Source organism: Gambusia affinis, linkage group LG18 (assembly GCF_019740435.1).
Source record: "Gambusia affinis linkage group LG18, SWU_Gaff_1.0, whole genome shotgun sequence".
NCBI classification, from domain to species: Eukaryota; Metazoa; Chordata; class Actinopteri; order Cyprinodontiformes; family Poeciliidae; genus Gambusia; species Gambusia affinis.
The window spans coordinates 620826-635524 of NC_057885.1; the positions used below are offsets into that span (position 1 = coordinate 620826).

Here is a 14699-nt window from a genome sequence, read left to right on the forward strand (position 1 = left end):
TGTCACTGTAGAGTGACAGTGTAAGTGCTACACAAAGACTACGTTACCCAGCATTCATGATTGGAATTAGAGCATAGCCGCTTCAGGAGGATTGGTGGTAGATTGGATCAGCTCCGCGGACCGATCCCGCCCTCTGTCATCCTACCAGCCTATCCGCGAATGCTATGTAATCTTGGAAACCAATTAGAGAAGAGGAATCCCTCTCACTGTGTTCTTCTTGGCGATCTTTTTTAACGACACCCTCCCCTTTTTGCCTCCTAGAGAAGCTGCTGCCGCGCGGAATAAAGCCCAAAGTCTAGTGGGTTTCTACACCCAGAAAGAAGAATCGACAAACTTCATGCGAGAGCTTCTCACCATGGATTTGTATATAGCATTTGTGCTAATTTGAGGATTATACACTTCCTTCTTCGCTTTAGCGATGGGTTTTGCAAATGCAAGCTCGAAATACGCGGATCTTAAAAGCTCGCCACGCTAGGCGACAGAGGAATTACTATTTTTTGACTTTTAAAAAAAGTGGTTTGTTTGTGCTCGGTTAACGGCTGCCGTTGTTACGGATCTTGACCGAGGGGATATCAACAAGTTTGATCCTACTGTGGACCGTCTTCAAGAAGACTTTCTCTCCCTAGTCCTTAGTGTCCTTGGCTTCTTTTTCCAGTGCCAAGTTACCCGGGCGATAAGGTGCAACCACGCCGGGAGAAGGCTGCTGTTCTCCGGCTAGCTGAGAAGCAGCTTCTCCTTGAATCGGGGCCTCGTCGGCTAGGCGACAATGCTCGACATAATGTCTGACCACCAAGGTATGTATGATAAAGATTGTTTAGAAATGATTGCTCCAACATTTGCAGTATAACGCCGTTTTAACGGTCAACAGCCGTTTTACGGGTTTTAAGCCCCGTAAGTTGTGACTAAGGCTACTGCTACGTTTTAGTTGCGTAGGTAGGTTGTATTAATAGCTGTGCTCGCCTCCTTCTAATCCACTTAATGTTGTTAATGTACCGAAAAATTATAACTGCTATAAAATAGGTGTAGTTTTAATGTACCTACTGTAGTTTTATAGTAAAATTGGGTATGTGGGTCTGGCTAGTTAGCTAACGCGCCGAATCATACAGCTAAGGCTAAAAGCTAAATGTAAGCTAATCAATAATTCGATCTCTGTGCACATTTACATGCGCTTTCAACCAAAGTATTAATTGAAATATGTCGCCAAAAATTGCTATTTTAAAATCTGATTCGAAGTTAAAAACGTTAATGAACCAGACACGCCCGATTAAACGTTAGCAGTACCTCGCTAGCCCCAAGTTAGCACACAAGCTTCTCCTCCTTCCAACTTCCATTTCAAAAAAAGCCAGCGTGAAGTGACCGATGACCAACATAATCCACAGCCTGAGTCAAACCAACATGAAAAGTAATGAATGTGTCTGACTAGAGAAGCACAACTGTCTGAATTTAATGCTTTATCTTCAAGCTGTTTGGCCATTTAGCTCTTTTTTTAACCTTAATTTAAGTGCCAGTAGCAGTTCTACAGAGCAAACCTATTAATAATTCTCTGTTGATTAAATCCACATACATAAATATGGTTGATATGAACATTTTGATATAAACTAGAGTGGTTTATAATGACTCGCAGATAATGAATAGATGACCTCCGTTGTGGTTGTTCGGGGGTGTTACTATCAGCTAGCGCTGTCGTCTGCTGGATTTCTTCGGTTTTATGTCGCAACTATCCCCACCTTTCGGCGCTGTTGGGAGTTTAAAGTTACTAATCGAACCAGACTTTTAAATAAGCCCTTCATGCTTGTCGTTAATAATCCCCATTAAGTTATTGGCCCGGGTTAGCCTGCTAATGCTAGTATTAGTTCACTCGTCTTGCAGCGCTCCTTCAGGCAACAATGTAGTGTCATTTTATTTCACACAAGCAGGCTCGGTTGTAATTTAAAGAAACGTTTTATTTGTTTGTCTCCCACAGATTCACTTTTGACGTGTAAAACGGAGCCCTTGGTGAGCACATTTATTATTATAGTCATTCATTTGGAGTTAGCTGTAGGCTGCAGCTCGACACTGATGAGATTTACTTCCTCTAACAGCAGCCTTACTATTTTCTGTAGCCTCCAGAAAGAAAAAAGAGGACTGTTGAGGACTTCAACAAGTTCTGCAGCTTTGTTCTGGCTTATGCAGGCTACATCCCCAGTCCAAAAGAGGTGAGCTGTTTTCTTTCTTTTTTTATTTTTTTATTAAACCATTACTACAAATGTTAGCTAGCTATGTTTCATTTGATCAGTTTGAAACACACATGATGCACACAAACTCTTCTCCTGTTGTATTTGCTTCAGCATTTGTACCTAGAAGACGTAAAACAGTTGTCCAAATGAAGCACTCAGTTATTCCCCGGCTGATTAAGACGTGTCCCTGCTCCAGCAAATCTGATTCAAATAAATGAATCAAGTGTGGCAGAGGCCCCGGTAATGACCCATTAATAAAAATCAGGTGGGTTACTGCTGGGAAACATCCTAAGCCCTCTGGATTCTGGCCCTCATGCACTGAAATCGTGCACAGCTGTTTAGGCTGTTTAGGAGACTTTATACGCTAAAGTGAGTTGCATGCAAATAAAATGTTTTGTCTGCTGGGATGGACAAAGCTGCCAGGGTGACGTGTTTTTACGGAAAGGTGTTTTTACATTTGCAGCATCTTAAAAAGCAGCTCTCTTGTAGTTAAGTTGAGGTTCTGTAGTTTGCCAACATGTCCTCTGAAGGGCGGGAGTTTAAATACCAGCTGAGATATTTTCAGTGCTGAAGTCTGGGTTTGATTCTCGTATGTATATATATTTGTTTTTTCTTTAACTCCAAATATAGGCTTGTGATCAGCGATTTTGCCTCCAGTTTGTTTGAATGGTGCCCGACTTTTGACTCGTCTTATCAGAACTTTATTTGTGTAACCGATTTCTATTTTCGAGTTCCTGACAGAGGATCCACAGATTACTGCACATTTGTTGAAAAGAAGAGCTGCTTTTGTTTAGTCAGGATCACGTCTTAAACCAGAGTTTTTAAATGGCACTAAGTTGTCTGGTCTAGATTCCAGGTTAACCGCTGAATCTCCCGTTTTTGAGTTTTTACCAAATCTCGTCGTTTTTAGACTAATCCGGTGATTTATCAAGTCTGTTACTCTAGATGCGGATGAAAGCAGTGAAAAGCATCTCTTTAACAAACTGACTAACGCAGAGCCATCTTTCTCATTGTGCTTTTTGAGATTTGTAGAATTTGATATGTTTTGCAGCTGAAATGTCCAGAATGATCTAAAAGGTCCTGGGAAAAATCTCCACTTTTCCAGTTTGATGACATAATGGGATTAGAAATGAAAAATTTCAACGCTGCAGCATGAGAATCGCTTGTGATTCACAAGCAGAAAAGTTGAGACCTAGAAAGAAGCATCACTTATAATGGATGTTTTATTTATTTCCCCCCCCGCCACCAACAAAACATTCAAATGTAGCATTATTGCCTCTTCTTTATGAGATAACGGAGACAAACTCTCATTGTTCACGTTTGATCTGCAGGAAAGTTCCTGGTCTCCAACTTCGTCCAGCTCGGCGCACAGCTCAGGGCTGTCGGCGGACGGGGGCGGCGGGGGCAGCAGCTCCATTGGCAACGCCTGGCCAGACGGGAGCTCTGACATTCACACCATCCACACGTTTGTGCGCAAAGCGCGCGCAAACAAGGGCAAGAACATTCGGCGCATGCACTCTGACAGCACCCTGTTGGACAAGATGCGCCTCAAAGACTCTCTGTACGACAGCCAGGCCAGCGCCAAGGCCGAACGCAAGAAGGACAAGAAGCTGAAAAAGCTGTCTCTGGGCTCGGCCACGGCGGCGCCGGACAGCGGCAGCAGCGAGGGCGAGAAGCGGGCCCGCATCAAGCGCAGCAAGAACTCCTCCAAACAGCCCAAAGCAAAGAAGCTGAAGAGCTCCACCGCCCAGAGCGAGACGGACTCGGAGACGCGGAATTCGCAAGCCGAGGGCCGAGCCGCCAGGGAGGAGCTGGCGTCGCACGGCGGCTCCACCTCCAGCATCCACGGCCTGGGGAAGCCCGACGAATCCATCAGGGAAGCGGAGATGAGCTCCAGCGAGGGCGAGACATGGATCGCAGACGAAGATATCATGGTGGAGTCAGGTAGGATAATCGATTATTTTTATTTTAGTAATCCACACGTCTCTGGATTAATCTGATCAAAAATGGCACACTCTTCAGGTTTTTCAAATCTTTTTTTTAAAATTCAGTATTAGATGTAAATGACTAATCCGATTAGTTATTAATTAAGAAAGTAAACATCTTACTGGCTAAAATGCAGTAAGAGCTTTCCATTAGTAAATCTGTACTGGGTGAAGCTACAACTTTACCACTGGAGGAGTTTTGTCAAAAATCTTTAATTGCAAAATGTGCAAATTTTTGCCCAGTTTTAGCTTAGTTCCTGCTCTGACTAATGATTCAGTCCAGTCTGCACACTCCAGTTGACGATTAATCAGTTGCTAAATTAGTTGATGTCCGCTAACTGCGATCTCTCAATCTACCGCAGGCGACGACTCGTGGGACCTGATCACCTGTTACTGCGGGAAGCCGTTCGCCGGGCGGCCGATGATCGAGTGCAACCAGTGCGGCATATGGGTGCACCTGTCGTGCGCGAAGATCAAAAAGTCCAACGTTCCCGACATCTTTTACTGTCAGAAGTGCAGAGACTTGCGGCGGTCGGGACACAAAAAGGACACCTAAGAAGGACGTTCTCCGCTGTCCTCTCGACAACTCACTTAACTTCGATGCCTACAGCCAAAACAGCCTAAATTCTCACCAACTGGGAGGCAACTGGTTCTGCAGTTGCACAAATTATTTTGACAATCAAAAAAAAAAAAACAACAAAAAAAACCATCTATTTATCCCTGGCGTGTTTTTTTTTCTTTTGTTTTGTTTTTGGTTCCCCCTCCCCATTTTTTTTTTTTTTTTTTTTTTTGCAGACTGTGAAGAACCGGTGGCAGTAGAGAGAACCATTTGTTGCTTTATTAATTCCCACACTAATTGGCTTTGTGCATATTTTTGACTTTTTTTTTTTTTTTTTTTTTTTTTTCCTCCTGAGGGTGCTTTTTTTTTTCCGACTTGTAAATTTGTATCTAAAAGAATACCAATCCAAGTTAGACGTATATTTCGCATTGACTTAAAATTGTAACTTATTGTATAGCTCAAAAGAAAAAGGAAATTGTTACTCCGGTTAATTTGCTTCAATTATGTCACGGATGTTCGACGGGCAGCTTTTTTTTTTTTTTTTTTTTTTTTTTTTCTTTCTCTTCTTCTTTCGACGGTTTTCTGAAAGTTTGATTTCGGAGGCGCTTTATTTCTGTCGGTGGTGCTCACCGAACGTCGGCGTATAAAGTTCTCGCTTCTCTCACTCAAGAGTTGATTAATTTATTAAAATTTGCAAACTCATCGCAGTAGGTATGTTGCATATAGATCTTTTTTTATTCTTTCATCTTTTTGGTTTTTCTTCCCAGCAGTCGCGTTGAGAGAGACAAAAAAAATGTAAAAACCCAGATATGTTTCCACTGCAGTCACTGAGAGGTGGTTGAATGTCTTTGGCTCATTAATCCGTCATCAGTAGCCAACTTGCTTTTGAATGAGATCCACGGAGGAAATCTGTTCAACTTGGTTGTTTTTGAGTGGGATTTTTTTTTTCTTTCTTTTTTTTTTAATCATCTCATCTTTATAAGAGTTTGGGTTTGTTATTGTTGTAAAGCACCTGGTTACGGCTCCTTGTGTTGTCAAGGTTGAGCCTGGGCTCGTTTATGAACGGCTGTAAAATATGTTTTATTTCATATAACTGTTTTATTCCTTGGCTTTTTGTTTCTTTCCCGTCAAGTGGGAGCAGAGATGTGCCCACTTCAGGACAAGAGATCGTCTCGCCTAGAGAACAAAGTTGTGTACAAAAGTGTAAGTTGAGGCTGCATAGGTTGTGGCGTTGTTTATTTTCTACCCATTGTATTTTGTTGTTGGTTGCGAGAGTCTTAGCAAGTCTCCGGGAGTAGTTGCGCTCTCTGTACAACTTCAGTTCTGTGTACATATCCTGTTCTTTGACAACTTGTACATATGTGAAAGTGAAAAGAGAGAATACCCAAGCAAAGTCTATATTTTCTGCAGTCTGATATTGTTTTTCTTTAACTGTAGCTCGAATAAAAAACAAAACAAAAAAAAATCTTTGGGATCATAAATTGCGTGCTTTCTTTACGTACCAATAACTCCACACACACAAACACTGTAAGACCATTTTTATTTTTAAATGAGTTTAGGCACACGACAAAACAGTCATGCTTGTCCTCTGCCACTAGAGGGAGATGTTTGAAAAGAATCCCACCTTAGTTTGGTCATGAATTAAATACAAATAGTTGAATAAATACGAAAGATAGCTGCAGAAAAATCCTGGATCAGACAGCAGAGAGGTGTTTCAGTTTTCCCCGTAGACAGATTTCTTTTCCTAAGGGAGAAAAAAAACCAATTTGTACACTTTCAATATATGTTTTCTTTTTTTATTATGTGGAAGAATCTCTGGAACTTTTAAATAAGGTAAAATTCATCTATTTATCTATTACTATTATAACAATCTTGGTGTAATTATTTATTTTTTTAACTGCCACACCAATTTACTATTTATATGTGCTGAAATCAGGTGATGTAGTGAATTTCCTAGCGGAACAAATTTATCTCAGAATAAACAGGTAACTACCAAGAAAACTAAAAATGTTTGCAGTGCAGGAAATAGTTTGGGGTTTTAAAACGGGGTCCAAATATGAACGTCGTCTCAAACAGCTATACCTGTATGGTTTTCATGAAATATAGAAGTTAAATAAATTTTCCCAACTCCAGTGAAACTGGGGCTATAATTTGCTTTGTTTGAAGATTTTCCGTCCCATATTTAAAGAAAAATCCTCCCTAAATTTCTCAATATTTTTTTATTTACATTTCAACATACTGAAATTGAAATTTCGCAAGTTGCTTTAGAGCTTTAGAAAAATCAAATTTTTACTTTTTGTTTATTTATTTAGTCAGGAACAACAACAACAAAAAAAAAACTAAAACAACCAGAGCCCTAACAAAGTAAGACATCTATAAAATAAATGTAGCTGGAAATATGTTTTAGAAGTTTCTAGGAACTTTTAATTAGTGCTCCGTGATTTCCCTGTGGAATAAATATGCTGCGACACAGACTTCTCTTTGTCACTGTTGAAAATAGCAAAGACGAGCGAGAATGCCATTCAGATACGACATATCTGAAAATAATTGCTCGTTTAAGCATGCCGATATCTACAATTGGATCAATAATTTAGCTGGAAAAGTGACGAGTCTGGATGAGGAGCCACGTTCACGTCGCCGCCACCCACAGATAGGACAATAAGCATGAAGTCGTCATAAAAAAAATATTCTAAAGCTTTTATATGCATCAGTACGACTTTGTATAAAGATATGATTTCTTACCTTTCGGTTTCGAGAGCTGGGCATCTGAAAACGGCCAATGGAGTCCAGAGGAGCGATTTTCCTCCTGAAAGTTCCCAAAAAAGGTCAATTTCAGCTCATCTAAACATTATTCAGCCTGTAGTTTATTTTCCTTTATGGAGTTGTAAACTTCAGCTTACTCCTGTCAAAAGCGATACTTTTCAGGATGTCACTTCACCTCTAAACTCTTTATTTGTTGTAGTGTGCATTTCTGAAGTTAATTTTCCTTCTTATTTTTAACATGCACTCACGAAAGGACTCCACCCTGACAGAATAAACTCAAATTCAGATCTCCATCTCCTACATCTAACACCTGTCTTTGTGTTCCATCCGAACCCAAAGGCTCTTCCTGCGTCCTCACCTCTTGTCGTTGGCTTTGTGGTTGCTCGGGTTCTTGCTCCTGTTCTGGCTCCGCACGGAACCGGTCAGCGTTGGGTCGACGGGGGTCCCGGAGGGATCGTCCGCTCCCCTCCGCACCTCTCCTGCGTCGCCCACAGAGAGGTCCCCCGTGTCCACGGCATCGGACAGGTGGTGAAAGACCTCGTGGTCCGGCCAGTGGACCTCCTGAGAGCAGAAACCAACACGTCATCAAATCCCTGCAGGTGTTTGGGTCTGACTGTTCGGGTGTGTGAGGCGGGGAATCTCACCCTAGGTATCACAGCAGCAGATATTTGCTCTAACAGCATGAAGAGAGCAAGCAGTGGGAGCACACATCTGGAGCAGATCATCTGGGAGGAGGAATTGATGCACATGCTTCAGTACAGGAATCAATATAATGAGGCATAAATATGAAGGTGCTCACCTTGAATATTCTCTTTAGGTTTCTCCACTCAAAGATCTGGGCTGCAGCTCTGCGGGGTCTGTGCTGCTGACCAGTGTGGAGGCTATTTGTAGGCATGGACGCAGGGTGGGTTTATATTATGGGGCCATAATGGGGCTGTTTAGGGTCATTGTTTGTGTGTGTGTTCAGACAAACCAATTAAATCTGCCGCCTTACTGGCCGGTATTTTCAGGATTTTTTTTTTTTAAGTCTCTACAGTCGATTTTTGGACGATGACAACATGCCTCAACACACGTACATACATGCACATTACACACCCTCAGCGAGGACAGATGTTGGCACGATAAGGCCACATTGTTGAGGATGTTGTTACTTTCTCCATCATGGGTTCGCCTGGGGGCGCTCTGTTGACCTCAGGCCAGTTTCAGCTGGTTTTATCTTCTAATATAACTCCCCTGACAAAAAATTAGACCCACACTCACACACACACACACAAGCTTGAGTTTTGTGTTTTTTAAAAAAAATTTAGTTTGATGAGGTCAGACAATGCTGAGAAGGCTGGCTCTCAGTCTTCACTCTAATTCATCCCAAAGATGTTTTTTTTTTTTTTTCTTTATTGAGTTCAGGACGCTTGACCATACACTTGACTGGGCACAGTATCACAGGTCCTCCACCATACCTAACAGTGGGGATAAGTTGCTTCAACGCGTGTCCATTCGGTATTAAACCCTCAACCCACCTGGAATGTTTTGTTGCTGAAAAGCTCAAACTTAGTCTTGTCTGATGGAAGCACATCATGGTATGTTTTAGCAGACTGTTCATGAATATCTTATGGATAACACAGTATCCACACAGGGCTGTGTTTACAGAAAACACAACCCTTTTACTGGAAGGACAGACAAGTACAACATTATACCTGAAAATCTGGTGGGCAAAAAGTACCATCTAACAGCTGCTAATGGTTATGAAAAATCATGGAGTAATTATTAGATGTTAATGGAAACTCTGATCAACTATATAAATGAAAAAAAAAGTTTCAATTTCATTGATTTTCATAAATATTGAAATACAAGCAACTGTGACACTGGCAATTACCGTACTTTTAATATTTTTTTAGTGTAGTCAAATTAAAGGCTGCCAAAAACAAAGGCCTCTTCCCTCTACAATTTATTTTTCAAAATTATTTATTTATTTTGCATGTTGGTAACCAGTCCTTCTCGTCAGTTTCTGCCTTAATAACAGAACAGCTGCAACGTTTCTACATCTCTGCAGTTCTCTCTCTCTCTTTTTTTTAGGCATCATATTTATTACTGAAATGTTCATATTATGACAGAAGTCAGTATAATAAGCCGTTCTAGAAAAATGCACGTAAAAAAACTAAGCAGGTGGAGAGTGGTTGAAAGTGACAGTGAGTGGATCTGGGCAGCAGATGTGCAGGTTTCTGTGCAGGATTTCTACAGAAAATTAGTCTGATTAAAGAAAACAAGCATTAATGCGTGTTATAGTTTGTAAACCTGCATCACTAATCACTGAGTTTTTTTATTTTGGTTTTATTGTCTGCACTAATTCTGCATTAGAAGAAGTCAGACAAAAGCTCTGGGAGATCGGAGATAGCACCAGGATGTCAGTGTGTGTGGTAATCTGGTGGACTCTGCAGAACACCACCCAACGCAGACCACACACACACACACACACACACACACACACACACACGCACACACACACCCCTCCTTCTCCTGCTCGGTTGTCGCCGGCCTGCTGCCTATGTCTCCAGAAAACAAAACAGAGGGGAGACAGAACAGCCAGCCTGGATGGAGAGATTGGCGTTGGACGGGGCAGGCCGGGGGTCCGCTCCCTGGGTACGCTGGCTGAGACACGTTTTCACTTTTCCTCTTTTCCCACCCTGTCCTAATTATTGCTATTTTAGGATACCGAGACCCTCCAAAGATAGAGCAAGTGCTGATGGATGAGGGGAGAGTAAAGAAACCGTGACAGCATGTCGGCATGGGGCAGAGGCCAGATAGGCTGCGCTGATTACCTCCGTTATCAGCGACAGGCCTCATTAGGAGCCTGAGGTTGGGTGTGGGACATGCGTTTTGTTCTATTACAACACAGAGGCAAAAGGATGCAACATGAACATGCTGGTTCAGAGATCACTCTGAGGTTTGGGTTTTGGCTCAGAGGTCTGAGAAAGATTCGTTTCATGTATTTTATTCAATTTTGATCATTTGATCCAGTATAACAGTGAAAATAAAGTTTTGAATTAGCTGAAATAATGCCTACAAACACAATGAGTTATTCAACAAAGACTCTGAATAACTATTTTTGCTGTTCGCAATTGTGTAAAAACTTTATTTTTAAAAAAAGTGAATATTTAGGAATAAAAAGGAAAATAATTCATTTTGAAAATAACTTTGAATTATAACATATATATATATATATATATATATATATATATATATATATATATATATATATATATATATATATATATATATATATATATATATATATATAGGGGGGCAAAAAAGTATTTAGTCAGCCACCAATTGTGCAAGTTCTCCCACTTAAAAAGATGAGAGAGGCCTGTAATTTTCATCATAGATATACCTCAACTATGAGAGACAAAAGGAGAAAAAAAATCCAGAAATTCACATTGTCTGATTTTTAAAGAATTTATTTACAAAATATGGTGGAAAATAAGTATTTGGTCAGCTACAAACAAGCAAGATTTCTGGCTCTCACAGACCTGTAACTTCTTCTGTAAGAGGCTCCTCTGTCCTCCACTCGTTACGTGTATTAATGGCACCTGTTTGATAACGGGTTCAAACAGGTGCCATTAACCTGTCCACAACCTCAAACAGTCACACTCTAAACTCCAACATGGCCAAAATTAGAGAGCTGTCAAAGGACACCAGAAACAAAATTATAGACCTGCACCAGGCTGGGAAGTCTGAATCTGCAATAGGTAAACAGCTTGGTGTGAAGAAATCAACTGTGGGATCAATTATTAGAAAATGGAACACATACAAGACCACTGATAATCTCCCTCAATCTGGGGCTCCACGCAAGATCTCACCCCGTGGGGTCAAAATGATCCCAAGAACGGTGAGCAAAAATGCCAGAACCACACGGGGGAACCTGGTGAATGACCTGCAGAGAGCTGGGACCAAAGTAACAAAGGCTACCATCAGTAACACACTACACCGCCAGGGACTCAAATCCTGCATTGCCAGACGTGTCCCCCTGTTTAAGCCAGTACATGTCAAGGCCCGTCTCAAGTTTGCTAGAGAGCATTTGGATGATCCAGAAGATGACTGGGAGAATATCATATGGTCAGATGAAACCAAAATAGAACTTTTTGGTAAAAACTCTACTCATCATGTTTGCAAGAGAGAGAATGCTGAGTTGCATCCAAAGAACACCATACCTACTGTGAAGCATGGGGGTGGAAACATCATGCTTGGGGGCTGTTTTTCTGCTAAGGGACCAGGACGACTGATCCGTGTGAAGGAAAGAATGAATGGGGCCATGCATCGTCAAATTTTGAGTGAAAACCTCCTTCCATCAGCAAGGGCATTGAAGATGAAACGTGGCTGGGTCTTTCAGCATGACAATGATCCCAAACACACCGCCCGGGTAACGAAGGAGTGGCTTCGTAAGAAGCATTTCAAGGTCCTGGAGTGGCCTAGCCAGTCTCCAGATCTCAACCCCATAGAAAATCTTTGGAGGTAGTTCAAAGTCCGTGTTGCCCAGCAACAGCCCCAGAACATCACTGCTCTAGAGGAGATCTGCATGGAGGAATGGGTCAAAATACCAGCAACAGTGTATGAAAACCTTGTGAAGACTTACAGAAAACGTTTGATCTCTGTCATTGCCAACAAAGGCTATATAACAAAGTATTGAGATGAACTTTTGTTATTGACCAAATACTTATTTTCCATCATATTTTGTAAATAAATTCTTTAAAAATCAGACAATGTGAATTTCTGGATTTTTTTTTTCTCCTTTTATCTCTCATAGTTGAGGTATATCTATGATGAAAATTACAGGCCTCTCTCATCTTTTTAAGTGGGAGAACTTGCACAATTGGTGGCTGACTAAATACTTTTTTGCCCCAGTGTATATATATATGTGTGATCTAGCCATTGAGGGAAATTACTTTTTTAAATAAAAAGTAAGCAGCTGATATATTTTTCTATTCTCATACTTATTCACTATTCTTTTTCTTTTTCTTTTGTTCTTTTCATTCTTTCTTTTAATATAAAAAGAAATGTTTAGGATGGAAATGTGGCATTTATTGAGTATCTTCATATTTATTACTGTATGAACATGAATCCGTCGCATCAGTCTCTGTCCACGTGCTCATGGATGTCTTTTTTGTTTAATGAGCCATGAATGTGTTTGTGTTTGTGTCCTCGTTACTCCGCCCCGGTCCAGTTCCCTATAAGTACCACACACTGCTAACTATAGCAGCAAACACAGACTCCCCTCCGCAGACGTGAGCATTCACCAAACAGATCAACACGAGGCAGAGCGTCGCTGTGGAAACATGTTGCCAGTAATTGTTGGCAGAAACACTGACAGGGAGTCCAAGAAATTAAATGAGATCCCCTGTTAAAGCTGATGATTTGTGTATTAAGAAATAGCCAGGATGTTTTGCTAAAGCAAGAAACAAACATGCAAGACTAACACCCTGAATGATTATTCTGAATGCACCCATGCTCAACAGACTTCTTTCATTTACATTCATCATAGTCTTTGTCTTGCACAGGTGGAAAATATTCAACAAACACCAAAGTCTTTGTTGAACCAGTACTTCAAACCTTAATAAAAATGGTGGGGGACTGCTCTCTAGTTTCCACAAAATTACTTTCCACGTCTTTTGAGACAAGAAACATTTCCAATTTTCATCTCATCAGTCTCTTTGCATGGATACTGATGTGAAAAGGAAAGTGTCCTGGGAGTGTGAAGCAGCAGAGTGGGAAGGGAAGTGTTGTTATTTTATGCTCCGCATAGCTAGAGAAAGTTAATTACTCTGCCTCTGATATGTCATAAAAAGGTCTTTTAACTACATGAAATGCATAAAATTTGCAGATTTGAAACTAACCTTTCAAAACTTGCTAAAACCTGATACCAGTTACCACCCTACATGCAGCAGGTATGATTTAAGTTAAAAACTCTTCTGCTGGATAATTGGTGAGTTTTACGTATAACTTTACTTTTGCAGGGTTTGTTGTTATACATTCCAATTAATTTTATATAGAAGATGCATATTTTTCAGTCTTAGATCTGAAATTATCATAAGACTTGTTAATGTAAGCAACATTAAATCCTGGTGGTTGTCATCTCACTTTAATGTAGTCCATGAAACAAATGTAGGACTCACTGAAGGTGTTGATTGGTCATCATAAGAGTTTGCCATAACACTGCATGTCCATGCTCGACTTTCTGTTGCAGCTTTTGCTTTTGGTGTTTCACCCCAACATTGTCAGAGAGCCCCATCTGGCCCCCTGTTTGGAAATATTTTGTCGGCACGCCTGGCAACTCCCTCTATGTTGCAAGCAGTAACGCAGTTTGCTATTATCAGCCCTCCTGTTAAAGCTCTCTCCAAATAAATGGTTGCCATGGAGATGTGGTAGCCTGACGATGCTGATCCTTGCTGCTGTTCTTGGACAGTGAGTTTTAGAGATTGTTTTCCTCCTATTCCGGCATTCTCACTGAAGCAACGTGAACTTGGGTTTTCATCCAAGCTTGTGCGCAACATTTTCATCTGTTTTAAACTTTTTAATTATTGCACTAATTGTAGATATAGGTAAGGTTGTCTTCTGGTCATTTCCTCACACTTACAGCAATGGAAAGGGTGGATATGAATTAAAAATGGTTCAAATTAAATATAAAAACAAAGTTAAATAAAAACAGTGCTAAAGTTAAATTTTTTCTTAGCTTATTCAACAGTGTGAGATGAGGCTGAAACAATAAAAGATAACTTAATTTGAAGGATTTACATATCTTTCGCAGAGCTGAAAATAAATGGTTCTGTGATATAAATGAATACACAGTGCTGTTTAACTGTAGTGTCAGTATATTTGCAGTGTTAAATGTGACTTAATGTTTTTATTTTGGAAATTAAACTGTGTTGGCAATAGTTAAGAAAGCTTACTTATTTCTCTGAACTTGGTAATAATAGATGTTGTGGGAACTTAGCACTGAAGACAATGCTGAAACTTAATTGTTGTGCCTCAAATGTATGAGATACAATGTCAAAAACTATTAAAATACACTCGTTCCACTTGATCATAACCAAAGGCCATAGTCTGTAATATATGGCATAGGCAGCAATTCTCAATTCTCAAAAAATGTCACCTTGCTAGAGTGGTTAGTTTTGGAATCCATGC

The 14699-nt window shown here is 40.5% G+C and overlaps 1 protein-coding gene across 1 annotated transcript; it reads left to right on the top strand.

The window, feature by feature from the left end:
- The first annotated feature begins 109 nt into the window (after positions 1 to 109).
- On the top strand, positions 110 to 6225 carry phf23b (PHD finger protein 23b). The gene is made up of 5 exons (XM_044097062.1): positions 110 to 794; positions 1964 to 1995; positions 2103 to 2195; positions 3548 to 4160; positions 4564 to 6225. Exons 1-5 carry the CDS (start codon positions 767 to 769, stop codon positions 4755 to 4757), a joined length of 960 nt encoding a protein of 319 aa, XP_043952997.1. The 5' UTR covers positions 110 to 766; the 3' UTR covers positions 4758 to 6225.
- Positions 6226 to 14699: the final 8474 nt, after the last annotated feature.